General features: G+C 35.0%; 1 protein-coding gene across 2 annotated transcripts in view; it reads right to left on the bottom strand.

Moving 5' to 3' along the window:
- Positions 1-17449, bottom strand: part of LOC150100951 (ubiquitin carboxyl-terminal hydrolase 10-like) — a 229365-nt gene that overhangs the window by 197878 nt on the left and 14038 nt on the right. For both annotated transcript variants that reach the window (XM_090401329.1, XM_090401330.1), the window contains exon 2: positions 8489-8563. In XM_090401329.1, the coding sequence (XP_090257455.1) occupies positions 8489-8563 (75 nt within the window). The remainder of the gene's footprint in view (positions 1-8488; positions 8564-17449) is intronic.

The raw sequence follows: 17449 nt of genomic DNA, 5'->3' as shown, positions 1-17449 counted from the left end.
ATTAACTCTGCCTGTAATGTTTTTTTGTCAATTAATTAAATTTAATAGATACAAAGAAGATTTTCTTTTTCCTTACGAAACTGTCAAATTTATCCCGAACACCCTGTACATGCATTTGATTTTTGCAATATTCACTGTGTATGTATTATATTGATTATAAATATAATAAATATTATAAGAATATCTCTCTCTATTACAATTTTTTTGAGGGGGCCGTGAAATATTTCAATTTTTGCAAAGGGGGCCTTGACATCCAAAAGTTTGGGAAGCACTGGTCTAAGGCACTTTGTACCGTATCAATGCACCTATATCTTGGTCTTTCTCTGGGTTGTTTTCCTGCCAACCTGGCAGACAACACTTGCTTAGCTAATCTTTCCTCGCCCATTCTGTTCAAGTGACCATACCACTTGAGATTAGCTCTGCCAACGCATTCCTGGATGCTGACAATGTCAAGTTCTTTCCTAATATCCTCGTTTTTAATATGATATTGCCATTGATGCCATCTGTTCACGCCTCTAATCTTTCTCAGGACTCTCATATCTGCGGTCTCTAGCCTTTGGTCAAGTGTTTTACTTCTGACCCAACAATCAGATCCATAAGTTAAAACTGGTTATACAGCTTAATTAGTGTTCCAACTAATTTCTCTCTTATTACATATGAATTCATTCAACTGACTTCCTATCATACCAGCTTTGTTGATTCTGTTGTCTATTTCCATATTTAATTTACCATCTTCACTAAAAATCGTGCCTAAATAGCTCAAATGTTTTACTTGTTCCACAGGTTCCCCATTCAAAACACAGTTGACATTTTCAATGATTCTACCTATTTTCATCTTCTTTATCTTTTTATTGCTGACCTTCATACCATATCTATTACAACAGTTATTCAATTTAGTTAGGGAATCTTGCAAACTTGTAGCAGATTCCTTTAGAAGTATAACATCGTCCACAAAAAGCAAAGAGGTGACTTTAACATTTCCAATTCTGATATCATGTTTAATACCACTTTCCTTCATAATGTGATCCATATAGATAATGAATAACAGAGGGGATAATGTACATCCTTGCCTCACACCAGATTTAACATTAAACCATCTTCCTGTACTTCCTCAATTCTAACTGCTGACTTACAACTCAAATAAAGACCAAGTATTGCTTGATATAATGCCCCATTGACAACATATAACTGTAGGGTATTGAATAGCTTCTCTCTTGGCACTTTTCCAAATCGATAGCTTCTCTCATATGCCTTTTCCAAATCGACAAAACTTAAATACAGATCTTTGTTATATTCCCATGATTTCTCCACTATTTGTCGTAAAGTGAAGATCTGATCCTGACAGCCTCTATTTGACCTGAATCCAGCTTGTTCTTCACCATGCTTTTCTTCCACAATTGTTCTAAACTGCTTCTCAAGTATCCCTGCATATATCTTACCAGGAACACTCAGTAGGGATATACCTCTATAATTCTCACATGCAGTTTTATTTCCCTTTTTATATATGGGTACTATTAGAGTTCTACTCCATCATCAGGAATTTGTCCATCTGTCCAGGCCTTCTGAACTATGCAGTGCAGCCACTGTAAGACTTTTATACCACCATACTTCAAGCATTTCTGATCGAATATCATCTACTCCTGCTGCCTTTTCACATTTCAAGTTTTTGATGGCTTTTTCTACTTCAAGTACGGATATGTATTCCTGATATGAAACAGTGATTGTTTCATTTAACAATTTTTCGAAGTAATTACTCCATACATCGAGGATATCTTTTTCTTCCGTTTTCATGTCACCTTTATCATCTTTAACTCTTTTTACAGCACTCTTTCCTCCATTTCTAAGCATCTTCAACAACCTCCAGAATATCTTACCACCTTCTTGATATTTATTTTTTATGTTGTTGCCAAAGTCCTCCCGTGACTTTTGTTTAGCTAGTTTTACAGTGTTTAACATTCTTGCATTTGTCTCTATATTCTCTAAGAGCACAAGCTGACTATTATTTGACAGGAACTTTTGATATGCTTTCTTATTTTCCTTCACTGCCTCTTTAACTTCCTGGGTCCACCATGCAGTTCTGATTTTTCTATCCTTGCAGACAACCTCACCACATGCCTCTCTGGCTGAATCAATCAGGGTTTTCTTCAAGGTTTGCCACTGAATCTCCGAGGTTTGGTTCTTGTTCTCAAATTCTTTCATTTTTTTCTTCAATAATCTTTGTGTATTTTAGTCTACAGTTCACATCTGAGAGCTGCTCAACTTTTATTCGCTTTAAAACTTTCTTACATGTCATTCTTTTCAATATGAAATTCAATTTGATCCTGCTCAAGAATAAATAGTGATTGCTTTCAATTTCAAATCCGTACACGCTTGTGTCCTGCACCATGGAGAAACATCACTATCAACAATAACATAGTCAATGAGACTTTCCTTATTCCTTGGCTCTTCTCTCCATGTGAATTTGTGCACATTTTTATGTTGGAACATGGTGTTAGTAATAACCAGTCCATGTCCTGAGTAGAAATCCAACAGGTATTTGCCATTATTAGCTTTGTTCTTTCCTCCAAATTTTTAAAAACATTTTTGTATGTCTGACAATCACTCCTACTCTGCTATTTAGATCCCCAAAAGACCAACTTTTCTTTTTTCATTGTGTCAGTAGCTTTCTCTAGAGCAGTGTTTCTCAAACTTCAGATATCCACGTACCACTTCTTAAATTTTCATTATTACCAAGTACTCCCTAATTAATTAATAAAAATAAATAAATTCATTAATTGATTAAAATAAATAAATAATTATTAAAAAATAATTAAAATTAAATTTAAAATATTAATTAAAATTAAATATCTATTTTATTTGAATTTATATGTTCATGTACACAAAAAATGATTTATTTTTAAATTTTGGTTCTCTAGAGATGTCAGATGACACACTCATCAATTTCATTTGGTCCAGATGCAATATCAACGTTTTCTTGTTGTTCACAGCTACTTGTATTTTCAATATTGCTCTCTTTTGGGGGTTTTATAAATCCAATCTTTAACCAATGATCCATACGTAACAATTTGAAAAATAAAAAAAAAAAATACTGTATTTGCTCGAATATAATAGTAACTTTTTTCCCAAAATTAAAGCTAAAAAATCGTGTTGTGAGATACGTGCAGGAATTTTCAGAAACTAAAGTTTTCAGAAAAAAACTGAAAATGGTGCGACTTACCAAGAAGTCGCACCATTTTCATTCTCCTACTCGCTATCACTGCTTTTGGCATCGAGAATAGTTTCTTTGTGTGCATCGTCAAAGTCATATATCCAAATAGCATCTTATTGTTTCAAGCAAAAATTACCAGTAATTTACAAGACTTGAGATACGTAGAGCAGCAAAGAACTGCATATGATTGGTGCGGTATTAAGAAAAGATCACGCGAACCAAAGACAAATTAGCATTTCAACAGTTGAGTTGAAATGCTAATTCCCTTCAACCGAATTCCATATCTGAAACACATTCGCTATATATTTCTTAGTTTTAACACATTATCGACAGGGGTGGTGTCAAGCAAAACCATATGTTCCACCGGCAACATATGGTTTTGCTTGGTCTATACAACCGTTTCTGTTGGAGAGGGGATGTGATTCATTAGTTAGTGTCGTTTTATCCTGATTGTCTCTAATTGTACTGTTTGTTGAAAAATATAATGACTCCTTTAATTATTCATAGCCGAAAATTGCCATGTACTCCCTAACGACCTTTTGCATACCCCCGGGGTATGCATACCACACTTTGAGAAACCCTGGTCTAGAGCCTCAAAAAATTCCTCCACTTCTACCTTAGTAGAGCCTTCTGTGGGACCATAGGCACAAATAAGTCTCATTGTCCAGTTCCCCATTCTGATATTTGCCCACATCACTCCACTTGAGACTGCCTGCCATTAAAGAAGATTAGCCTCGTATTTAGTGTTGAATACTATGGCTACCCCTTCTTTTCCTTGATTGTCATTGCCTGAATATAACATTTTGTATTTATTGCTTAGAAAAATCTCACCAGTTTTTGTCTTTTTTGTTTCAGTCACCCCTATTATGTCGATCTGGTACTTATCTAATTCCTGAGCTAGCTCAATTTCTTTGCCATTCAGGCTTCTTATGTTGATAGTACCAATCTTTAACTCTGGTGATAATGAGTTGGAGTGCGTTTTCAGATTTGTTCCAGTAGCTGACTTTTCGCTGTTCACCCTGGTTCCCTTGCAAAAACAACGGGGGTGTTGTTTAACCAGGCGACGCCCCAGCCGGCATGAAATTTTGTCATGTTGTACCATAATTTTGTATATTGGTTTAAGCCAATAAGAATACAATTTGGTCGGCTAAATCCCAAATTGCCAGCCCATTAGGTCAGGAGCCCTGGTCGGTTCTCCGCATTCCTTTAAAGGCTATGTGGAGATCTCTCAGTTATACAGCTTTGACCCTTAAGCACCCGATGGAACCTTTCATTAAAAATTTCTTTCGTAATCCAACCTTTTTTTATTTGCCTTCCAGTGTACTGGTAACATGTTAAAATCCACACCTTTCAATTGCCTGCAGTCTTAGGGATCGATTAATGAGTAATGTTATATGCGATCTGAATCTGCAAAATAATAGTCACACGATCCTTAGCTGCTTTAAAGCCACCAATACTTGTTTGTTATTTCACTATATAAGTTCTACTTGGCATCTGTCTACATTCTGTAGCGTAGAGTAATCCCCGATGTTTAAAACATCGAGGGTCCCCAAAATTCAAGTTTAAGTACATATGTATCATACTACGAAATGATAATTATAATGGAAATACCCTTTTTATCAGAATTGAATTGAAACAGAAATTTTAAAAATAAGCACAATTTGAACCATGTTAAATCAAAATATACAGTGTATATTTTGATTTAACTGCATAATAGAACTGCATTTGTTTTGTTATTTCAAAATCGTGTAAAAAGAGAATTAGCTGCAGTTACAAAAATATGATTCTTACCAACCTTATTCCATACAAAAAATCTAACGAATTAACAGTTCGCAATTCATATAAGCTTTCTACAACTTCTAAGGATTTAGAACAGTAACTTAAATCATCTAAAACAGATCTTGAATCATATCTTCCAAAAAAAAATTGTCATATATACACATTTACAAAGTCCTAAACATATTTAAACATTTAAACAAATTATAAAACTGCAATTGCTGGCAACTAGAAATAAATCAAATTTTTTCAGACCCTCAAAATACAAACTGATCAAAAAAATATTTGAATTACATTACAGTATATAGCTTTCCAGGCCAACCTAATTGCAATTTATTCTATAGTGGTTCTACAATGGTCATTCTGGTCTCAATTTATGTGAACATTTCTGAGTTGTAGTGTTCCATTCCCAATAATCTCAAAAGAACTTAAAAAGAAATATTTCAAAAAATAAAAAAATAAAAACTAAAACCTCAACAACTGAAATAATTGTCCATGTAATTGAACAAAACCACATGCTGTCACAAATCAAAAATAAGTTGTCATCCATGACTTCCATGATAATGAAACTGAAATCCATCTTAATCTCAGAAATTCAGCAAATGAATCATATTAAAATGAACTCAAAACCAATCAGAATACATTATGCTTTTTGATGGCATCTATATAAGTGGCATATTGCCATCTACATTTTCACTTTTTTCCACATTTACTTCTGAGGATAATAGTATGATTCAAAATGGCCTTAAACATTAGTTTTTATTCACTGTCCTGTCATTTGCTTAAATTTTATCATGGTTTGGATGAAATATCAGTTGCCCAACACTGTTTCTAATATATATTTTCCTTCCTTTTCCACTCACCTGTAAGATCATTTATGAGATTTTGTTCTTCCACAGCTTCTTCACAATTCCTCTCAGGAATTTTATTTTAATTTATATTTGCTTTCATATAATTATCTGTTTATTGGTTGTTTTTAATGTTGAATCATTTTTATATATATGGTTTATTAAAATTCTCATTTTATTTATACTATACAAAGTTTTCAGAGTCAACTATCTAATCTAGCCATAAATACTGTTATAACTTGAACAGCACAAACTTTTAATCTATCAGTAAATCATTCACAGCTTTCAGCACATGCAAACCACATGTATAATGTGTATATAACACTCAATATCTGAAATGTTCCCTTTTGCCTCCACATGTGCCTGAAGTCTGTGGGACCACATATAGATGGCAACACGCACAACATTGAATGGAAACACTGCCACTGCTTGCTCTGAATCTACCTTCAGGCTGATGATGCTGGATGTTGTTTCAGGCTACTATCTCTCAAGTTCCAAATACAATTTGAAGTCCAACAGATTCAAATCAGAACTTCCAGACAGCCAATCAGATGGTTATATGTGGTCAGGCACATTCGCCTCCAACCACTGTTGTGTGTTCCTCATCTTGTGGTGTGCAAGGGCTGAGTCCTGTTGGAAGGTCCACTGCCTACCATGAAACAAGTTGTTCAGGAGTCATACTACAGGTTCCAGTATGGTATCTTGATACACTTTGGCAGAGATTTTGACCATTTTCTCTCAGACTTTTTCCCATTAATCCCTCCTCTTCCCCAAAAAATAATTTCTACTCTCACCTCCCCCACTCCCAAACATTCTCTATTCACCCTTAATAATAATAATATACATATAAAAAACCCTAGTTTTTTCAAATAATTCCTCCACATTACTTTACCCCCACTTTCCCAAAACCACCTTCCTTTAACAGCTTAACAGCAGATGAATGCATATCACCAGGATAAGGAGACAGAAAACAACATCCAAAAAAGGTATGTCTGAATTTTCCTCCTATATTATTCTTCATATATTAGTTTTATAACACTTCAGTATCTCAATCTGAATGCTGGTGTTATGGCAGATTGCGATCACCCAGGTCATATATCCAATCATTTTGCTGGTTAAAAGACTCTTCAAATGGTGAAAATCTTTTCACCATTTAAGAAGATATCTCTGTTGTTTGTGTACTGCCTGAAAAGTGCTTTGATTTTATCGCCATCTGCCACATAAGATGTGATGTTAGGTAGTGTCCATTAGAACAACGATAGGCCCAGCCCCAGGTAATCAGTTAGCACATGATATCGTTCTCTGTGAAATGATTCTCTCACAACATCACCGTGTTCTAGGATTATGGCAGAAGCTTGCCTTCGCAGTCCTCACAAACTGTTGCACCCTAACACAGCATGGTCAACCTGTTCTTCGGCGGTCAGATATGTCTTCTTGATCATTACAATTAATAGTCAGATACACAAACATCATACTGGCCCCAAGTGTTTTTAGCATGTTGAAAATAACAGGTGAGCTGCATTCCAACCTTGTGAAGTGCTATTACAGCTGAACAGTTCTCATAATCTCCCCACTGCATGTTAAACATGTTAACCTGTACAGCTAGACAACTCTCTACTGATAAACACGCAAATGTTAGTTGTGCACCCACCTACAAACAATTGTGCACAAGGCAGGGTTCTACCCTGCAGTCTGTTGCTTTTGGATAGTGGATAAATTAACTACAACTAGTGCTCTAATGTTACGTAACTTGTAAAAAAATGAATACGTAACTTCAATTAAAAGTACAGAATTAATAAATAATTTAAAATGTCATGAAGTTTTAACTTAATATAAATTTGGATCTGTTAAGCAGCTTCTTCAAATCTCAATTACAGTAATTGTGTGAAGTGTTGCCATTCCTTGCACAATGTAGCAATAGAACCAGTTGTCAAACTGCTGAGTTCCAGATAAAAATTCCTCTCACCAGAGACTGGATTTGAACTTGCATCTCATTTTCAACTCATTTATATGTAACAAACCTTCTCAGCCAAAGCCACCATTTAATGCCCTTTTGAAAAGACATTCAAAAGGACATTAAAACGCAGTCCTCACAAACTGTTGCACCCTAACACAGCATGGTCAACCTGTTCTTCGGCGGTCAGATATGTCTTCTTGATCATTACAATTAATAGTCAGATACACAAACATCATACTGGCCCCAAGTGTTTTTAGCATGTTGAAAATAACAGGTGAGCTGCATTCCAACCTTGTGAAGTGCTATTACAGCTGAACAGTTCTCATAATCTCCCCACTGCATGTTAAACATGTTAACCTGTACAGCTAGACAACTCCTAATATAATTTGAAAGTACGAAAATTTACATAACGAGGAAGACATCTGTAAGCATATAAAAACTTTGAAAAGGCACAATACAAAGCGAAATTTTGCATTACTAATAAAACTGAGTTATAGAAAATACTTATTTCTATGGTACTGATTTTCTATGATTCTTAGTTGTTTCATGAGTGCACTAATAATTTTGCAAAATGCACTCCTGCTTACTAACCAGTTAAAAATTTTGAAAGATCAGCAATCTCGAAAATAGCTGCCAACATACACTAGTAAGCAGACAAGTTCATTTTAATCAGTACATAATTATTGAAGTTTTACTTACCTTTAACTGACTCTGCTGAAGAATATCTTCAATCTCTAGTATTTCATTGTTACTCAGACCATTTAAATCTAAAAACTATAAAAATACAATTGAAATTTAATTTCACATCATCTCCATACATACACTAATGCAAGATAACTCTTAATCTGCTTTTAATAAAAGTTGAAAATACAATTAATAGAAAATAGTACTCCATTCAATTACTTATAAAGCAAAAGGAACTGTATAAATAGAGAAAAATAATAATTTTACTGCTATGAACTTGAGAAATCAAAACACAAATTATATCCTGAAAAAGAAATCTACATTCCAAAGGAAGAAAAAGCTCCTTACCTAGTGTAGTCATTAATTGGACATACAAGTGTCATAAAATCTCCTCCTAATAAAATCAACTCTGTAACAGCATTTTTTTCTAAGAATAGATTATGTTAATTATTAAGTACATTTTTGTTTTATAGTTACTGTTACAAAGCATTAAGGTTGAAAAATGCAAGTGATCAGTGGAATAACAAAGTTAGTACATGAATTTCATAAATGAAACATTTATATCACTTCACTGGCTGCACTAGAAAATGATAAACCAGCATGCACTTTACATTTATTTTATTTTGACATAATGAGAAGTTACAGCTGTAGCTGGTTTCCAGAAATTAAGAAACAAAGAGAAAAATTACAATAACTCAATAATTATTATGAGGTTTTATGCAATTTGCTGAAATGTGGAAGAAACATCCACAAATATTGTAAATAATCAACTTAATTCAGTAACAAATAGATACATGAAGACAACAGGTCAAAATGCCTCAATAAGGAATGTGATTATCTCTCACATCAATACAGTACTCACAATGATGTTTCATACTGTTTGAAATGGTGTCCCAGGAGCTCAGTTGATAATGACTACTGCTTCTCTAAAGTTCTCTTGTAAGTCTCAAGGTTTTTTTTTTTGAAAGGGGGGGGGGGGGTGAGATAGTAGCACATCTACCTAGAACATCTCAGACATGCTCAATAGGATTAAGGTCAGGAGACCTGGCTGTCTAATCCATATATAACCTCCTCTTGAAGACAATGATACACAAGATTTGCTCAATGGAGATGAGCATTATCGTCTTGTAGGATGTCTCCCTTATTGCACCCACATACAGATGAACATAGGGATCCAGGACCTTGTCTCTACAACTTGTAGCATCCATGATTCTACTAGAAAGCACATCCACCCAACTAGATATCTCCCCAAACCATCACACTACCTCCCCTATAAGTGTCCCTTTCATGGATGTTAGAAGGACTATAACATATTCCTGATTCTCTTCAGATCAGAGCATGACTGGTATTTGCTTTGTAAAGCAAACTGATGCTTGTCTGTTAACAATACCGACCCTCCCCAAATGTTCTTGTAGCCAGTGCAAGGTCAGATCATAGCTGATTCAGGGTAGCACTCCTGTTTAGGCAAGCAGATAATCAGAATTATTGGTCACTTACTGTGGTTTTAACCCATGGCTCCTAACAAAATTTCATGGAATGAATACAGCACAAAGAAAAATAATTAAAAAGCAGGTTTAATCAGGCCAATATTTCTGTGAAATATTGGCCTGATTAAACCACTAGAAATTCTGAATATGTAATATTCAGAAATACTATTGTATTTCTGAGTATTACATATTCAGAAATACAATACTAAAATGGTAGTAACACACACCGACTGGAAGAAATTAGACTATTATTATTATTATTCGTGACACCTCCAAGCCTATTTTAAGCCTAAAGTTCTACGATGGAAGTGCCCTCTTTTCTTTGTGATTTATTCATTTCATTAAATTTTATGAGTGTTAACCAGCACCTAACCCTAAAAATTCAAGTAGTCTGTGGCCTTCCTTCACTGTATCTCTGGAATTTCTTTAAATTAACAGGAAAAACACAAGGACCGTTTGCAACTAGGATTGGTTCTGCAGTCCGTGAACCACGGAACAACTAACATGCAACCACCTGACTACCTCCATCTGACCTTGTCTTACGATGGCTCGACACCTGAATTCATAGGTTAAATGATTCCTGCAGCCACATCTACGAATTTTACTATCGCAAAATGTCTTGTTCTCACTCCACACATGAAATGGAAAACCACTCCAAAATGCTGACTTTTATACCATTGCTCATTTGCATATATAGCTGACAGTGCACTAATTTGTAGACAATAACCAGAATCAGTCACTTTTTAAATAATGTACCCAACTTTCACATTTTCTCCCCTTCTACCCCCAAATTAAAATTCTTCTCTCATCATCAGATTCCTGACATATGCTCTCTGTGTACAGGATCTCATAATACTACATGAAAGTTACATCATTCCTAACTTCCTATCAACAATTTTTCTCCAAATTAACTTATCATCTGTCAATATTTCAATATTGAAAGTTTTTTCACTTGATTATACTTACAGCGATCATATGTCCTTTATTTAAGAGGAAAGTCCTTTATTTCACTGCTCTGTCCTTTAGATTTATTTATTTCTCTAAAATGGCCATTTTGTCCTTTATTTTGTGAATTGAAATAGTAAATTGAATATTGCCATATAACACACGGCCCATAGAAACATGAAACTGTCATTTCACCAGCACTCGCTAGCAGTGTGGCATATATGCCTGCGTCGTTGATGTGCGTGTGTACATATTGTACTTTGTGTGTGCGTGTGTGGTGTAGTGTAGTGTAGAAGCGTATTGTGTTTTTGAGCAGGTAAAGCTTAATATTTTCATTAGTGAACAATGTGGACCAGTGGAAAAAACCAATTAAAAATCGAAACATTTAAAGCATGCATTTATACCAAATGCAACTTTGACATGAATTGTATACAGTTTTAGGAATTTTTAAAACAAACCTCATTTATTAAAAAAGTTCATTCTTGTGAAAAGTATCAAAATTAAATTTTTTAAGTAATAATATGATTGTTTAAAATGCTATGCCTATGCTAATATTTCATAATAAATGTTATAAGGCTTTTTAGTGAAACAAATAAACGCAACCTGCTTTTTTTATTATGAAACAATTTCTGATGTCCTTTATTTTTTCCAAAAAAATATGGTCACTGTAGTTATACTATAAAGATCTTTAATCTTAATTTTTAAGTGAAAAACTTTCAATAACATCTTTAATTTCAATATTATTTCTCTATTTCAGGCAATAATAATCAAGGAAAGCAAGGAATAGCAATAGCATTCAACACACAACATGAAGATAAACTTCTTAATTGGAAGGCAGTTTCAAGTAATTAAGGGGGAAAACTTCAAAATGGATAAATGGACAATGAAACTTATTTGTGCCTATTTACTGGTCCCATAGAAGGTATGGAAGAAGTAGAGAAATTTTACAAGTCACTAGTAGACATAAAGAAAATGGAAAAAGCACTTGTTGGAGATCAAAACTGCAGCGAAAGAAGTGAATCCCACCAAGCATAGAGAATGTTTTGGGGAAAAAATGGGCAAGGTTAATAATAATGGTAAATATCTGCTGGATTTCTGCTTAGGATATGGACTAGTCATTACTAAACACTATGATTCCAATACAAAGATGTGCACAAGCTCATGTGGAGGAAGATAGAAGAAATGACAAAAGCCTCATTGAATATGTTATTCTTGATAGTGATATCCTCATGCTGGTTCCTAGCAAATAAGTCAGAAATGTCCTAAAAGAATACAAAGAAAATCTAAGAGAGCTAAGCTATATGTGAAAGTAGCTAAACAAAAGTAATAGGAAGACTGGTAAGAATACAGAAGGTAAATATCAAGAAGCTGGCAATATATTTGAAGGCTATTAAAAAAAGGCTTAGAAATGAAAGAAAGAGTACTGTAAAAGCAATCACATTATCTAATGGTGACATGAAAACTGAAGATACGGATATGCTAGATATCTGGAATAATACCTTGAAAGAATTAAATAAAACAAGTGGTAACAGAAATGTAGATTTAAATATAAGAAAAGCAAGGCTTATCATGTTATGAATAACTATTGTCTATACATAAATGCCAGGAACATTAGAAACAAAGTGGTCGAATTTGTTCCTTTGATGAAATGTTATGGCCTAAAATTGTTGGGATAATTGAAACCTGCCTCTCAGAATCAGAATTCACAACTGGAATCAAGTGCAAAGGATATACTATTTTTAGGAATAACAGAAGAGATAGGATAGGGAACTACTAATCATACCAGATGAATTGAGTCCAGTTAGGACAGAAACACATGAAATCAATAATGGTAATGGGGATAGATGCTGAAAGTTTTTTCACTTGGTTAAACTACAAGTGATTAATGCCAAGAAATTATAATCTTGGTTTAATCCTTTATCCAGGTGTAAGCAAACAAAGTTTGCATGTGAAGCAACTTCATGACTTGGCTACTTGCATAAAGAGATAATGACTTCACATCACTTGTCCTAGTATCCCCCACCCCCTAATGCAAAGCACATATTCTTATGACATGTACAATGCTATGCATTATGGGAAGGGATTACTTTACCAAGTGAAAAAAAAGCTTTCAGCATCTATCTCTACTTCAGAGTAATTTAATAATAAGGTGATGCACTTGTATATGGGTAATATATGATTTCTGCATTGCTTTAGCATCTGATATAACACGAAGGCCAATAAGGGAAGGCGAGTGAATGGATCCAGTTTGTGGATAGTCTAATACTTGGTTCAAGATTAGGCAAGACATCATCTCTGGTTATTCACTTTACATCACACTGAAGTGTGTCTCTCTTTAATTAGTTTTTGGATCATGATTCACCATTCCATCAACTTTCCATCCTTTGGATATAGATAACCTATTTTACTTTTTTTATTACCGAGTGATGAATGATAGATCTGAACTGGGAGCACCTGGACTAAGAACAAGTGCTCAAGATGCATGAGCAGACTAAGATGGTCCTGGGGAAGAAATTGCCACACCATTTCCTAAATGCGGTGCCCAATTAGTCTCCTGATATGCTTAATACAAGGCCAAGAACAGAACAGGAGCAGGCCACAGAAGACTAGCACAGCCATAGATGGTTTCCAACAAGTCAGTGTCGCAAAAAATGGTGAAAGGAAACAAATAATGCAAACATGGAAATGCCCATGGATGCAGAGATCACCAAAAGGGAAAGAATACTGCGAGACAAGGTACAGTGGACTTCATTAGCATTAGCTCCAAAAGTATGTAAAACAGAACTCAGCAGAGCTAAAAACACCAATGAAGGCATCTGCATTCAACCACAGAGTTCCCAACTACTGTACAATCACGAAGTACATGGACAAAGCAAGAGTCCCATACCACACAGAACCAAAATCCAAAAACACAGCAAAATCTGCGTATATGAGGTATGTGCACACAGGCACATACCTCCAAGGCCTGTGCTAATAGGTGTGCAGGGCATGCGTGCACGCAGGTGGCTAAATCTCTAGGGCAGCCAATGGAATAAATTCAATATAGCCTATAATTAATTTTAAAATATTGGCAATGAAATAGGAACATAACATTGTTAAAACTTATAGCGGTGCTAACTTCGAAATATCTTCTTTGGGTTTCATTCTCTATGTCTTTAAAAACCTCACTCAACAAGGAATGTTCATTCAAGAGAACTATAGTTTTGGCCTAGTTTTTTGCTACTAAAAATACATAATTGGGAAAAAATGGAATTACAATTTTTAGTTTTTTTTCTAGTACCTGTTATAAAATATACCACCATCTTTCAGATAGACCTGACATTGAGACAGACAGATAGACAGATTGTAGTTTTTTGGAATCTGTACAGAAAGGCTTAAGTCAGTTTGGGTCATTACAACATTTATTTATTCATTCAAAAAGATAAAAAATAATGTGCTTATTATTACCATTATTATTAATGTTTTTTATTCATGTTTAGATATGTCGGATAGGAAAACTAAACATCTGTGTGGTGCTTTTTATCGCAAAAGAAAGAATGAAAGTGATAAGGAAAAGGAAAAATTACGATGATCCATACTGAAATATGTAAAGTTAGATGAAGATAACAACATCAATCACTTCAGAATCTTTTCCAGACAGTAAGGGCAAAATTAAAGTGGAATGTGAAAAATCAAATGAAAAGTTTGAATTTCGTTCAGAACTATGCCAGGAGGAAGAGTCAACGCTGAAATCAAGCTGTGGGGATAATTTACAAAGTAGGCCTTCTGGTAATTGTGCTGAATTCACGACAGAATGTGATTTAGAGGATCCTTGTACCTGGCCATCTATTGTTCATAATCAGTTATTAGAACTCATAATTCATAGGGGACCTGTAACACCTCAAAATATAAACTCTATTAAAGATAACAATGGAAGATCATTTTCCACATCTAGAAATTCTAGACATGGAAAAATTCTAGAAATCGTATACCCATTACTTAGGCCATTCTTTTCAAAACGAAATTATATCTGTTTTAGAAAATGGCATTAAATCAAAAATTAAGGAATTTGTAAAAAAAGGCAAAATATTTTTCTATATTTCTCAACTGCATTCCAGATGCCAGTCACATTGAACAGATATCATTTGTAGTAAGAATTGTAAATATTGACACTTCTGATGTTGCAATTCAAGAATTATTTTTTGGATTTTATCTGGTTTCAGACACTACAGGGGAAGGTTTATGTAATTATCTTTTAGGTAAACTCTTGATAGATTATTGCTTGGTTCAGTGGCATGGCATGTAAAACTGCATGGGCTGGATGTTGATAGTGCATGGAAAGTGGTCAAGGAGCATTTGCATTGCATCAAGGAGGTTATGGCTGACTGTATACCTAGATTCCGAATGGTAAATCAAGTAGGGGTTAAACAGATGAATAACACCGTTAAGCTTGAGTTGCAAAAAAAAAGAAACAACTGTGCAGGGAATTTAAGAAGAAAGGTGACCTGCAGGCACACGAACGGTATAAAGCGCAGGCCGGAAGGGTAACGAATGGAAAGAAAAGCAAAAGCAGATTATGAAAGAAAACTGAAAGGAGTGTTGGTGGATAGGGAGTTGAAGTTTAGGGGGCACATTGCAAAAGTGGCTAAATCAGCTCATCAAATCACTTGGATGCTGAAGAATACTTTGACAAGCAGAGACAAGCAAGTTATTGTTCCTCTGTATCGAGCCTTGATAAGATCCATCTTGACTACTGTGCCCAGATCTGGGCCCCTGGGTTTCTTCTTGATGGGGAGGAGGTTGAGAGGATCCAGAGGAGGGTGACCAAGATGATAGCAGGTCTATGGAATGAACCTTATGAGAACAGGTTGAAGATTTGTGGGTTGCAAAAATTGGTTGATAGGCAGAAAAGGGGAGTATGATTGAGACATTCAAATTGCTAAAGGGTTTCTATAGGATTAATTCAGAGGATATTTTGGAGAGCAGGACTGGTGGTGGGAGGACTAGGGGACATCTATGGAAGCTGGGCAAGAGTGTGGTTAGTAAGGGTGTTAGAGCTAGGTTTTTTACTTTTAGAGTGGTGAATGAGTGGAATAAGCTAACCGAGTCTGTTGTGGGTGCTATGACAGTGAATGAGTTCAAGGCAAAGTATGATAGATACTGTGTGAATGTCAAATAGTTGTGATGGACATGATGTTTAGGGCCTCCCTCGATGAGTCTAAGGACTCCTTGGAGTCGCCCATAATAATAATAATAATAATTATGAGTTCAAAAAAAAAAAAAAAATCTGCTAACCCCTTTTTATTCCTGTATACAGGGAGTAGGTGAGGCCATTTAGCCCTATCTAACTTTTGGAGACTGAGTGGGCAGTTCAATCTCCACTGGTACCCAATCAGAGATAGCTGGCCCATGGCTATCACTAATTAAGCAGTACGCAGTGAAGAGAATGGCTCAACGAGTGCTGCCATCTGGTGGTCCCTAACACAATATATTTAATGTTTGAAATAGCGTGGGTTCTATGGTCGATTTTCTGGAGTTTACGGCAACAAAAAACCCGAGTTTCCGGAAGAAAAAACCCATTTGCCCGTGCCAGAGATCGATTAACTCGGGAACCTGTCGAAAAAAGGCTTAGAAAAATTTCCTCTAGTCGCCGACTAGACTCAAAATCAAGTCTTCCTTCGTGCGGCCAGGCGCCATGGTGTGTAAACACCACACCCACTGAGCTACACAGGCTGAGTTAGATATTCAAAATATGCGTGGACAAGGGTATGATAATGGGGCCAATATGTGTGGCAAGCATAATGGTTTGCAGAACAAAATTAGGAATATAAATCCTAGAGCTTTTTTTTGTATCTTGTGCATCTCATTCTTTAAATCTTGTTGAAAATGATGCTGCCAAAAACATTTGAAACAGTTAATTTTTTTAACATTATCCAAGAATTGTATACATTTTTCTCTGCATCCCCTTATAGACAGGATATACTAAAAAGCAATATTCCTAAATTGACACTAAAGCCTGTAAGTGATACAAGATGGGAAAGCAGAATAAAAGCGGTGCGACCTCTCAGTTTGCAATTAAGTGAAGTCTTAAAAAGTTTAAATGACATATTAGCTGATAATTCCAGAGACATGAAAACAAAACATACAGCTCAGTGTTTGTTTGAACAGATTTGCTCAACTGTTATATGGAACGATATTCTGTCAAAAATTAATGTCGTAAGTAAAATGTTGCAGTCTCCTGAATCTAATATAAATGAATCTCTTAATGTTTTGGGTGAGCTCGTTAAACTTTTAAGGGCAGCTAGATGCAATGAAGCATTTAATACTTATATTAAAGAAGCAGATGTTTTAGCTAAAGAAGTAAACGTAGTATATCCGAATATCCAGTTGTAAGGAACAGAACTAAAGTTTGCTACTTAGATTATGAAAGTCCAGATGAACTTGATGAAGAAATAAAAAATTCAAAAGAATTGTTCAGAATATAATTTTATCTACTAATTGTTAATACTTCATTAAATTCCATTAAAGAAAGATTTGAAATTCTGAATGAATGTAATAATGTATT

The sequence above is a fragment of the Typopeltis vanoorti genome, chromosome 12, assembly GCF_054136105.1.
Source record: "Typopeltis vanoorti isolate ZY-2024b chromosome 12, IOZ_Tvanoo_1.0, whole genome shotgun sequence".
NCBI lineage: Eukaryota > Metazoa > Arthropoda > Arachnida > Uropygi > Thelyphonidae > Typopeltis > Typopeltis vanoorti.
Note: the sequence above shows the minus strand (reverse complement) of the source record. Positions and strands in the feature narration are given on the sequence as shown.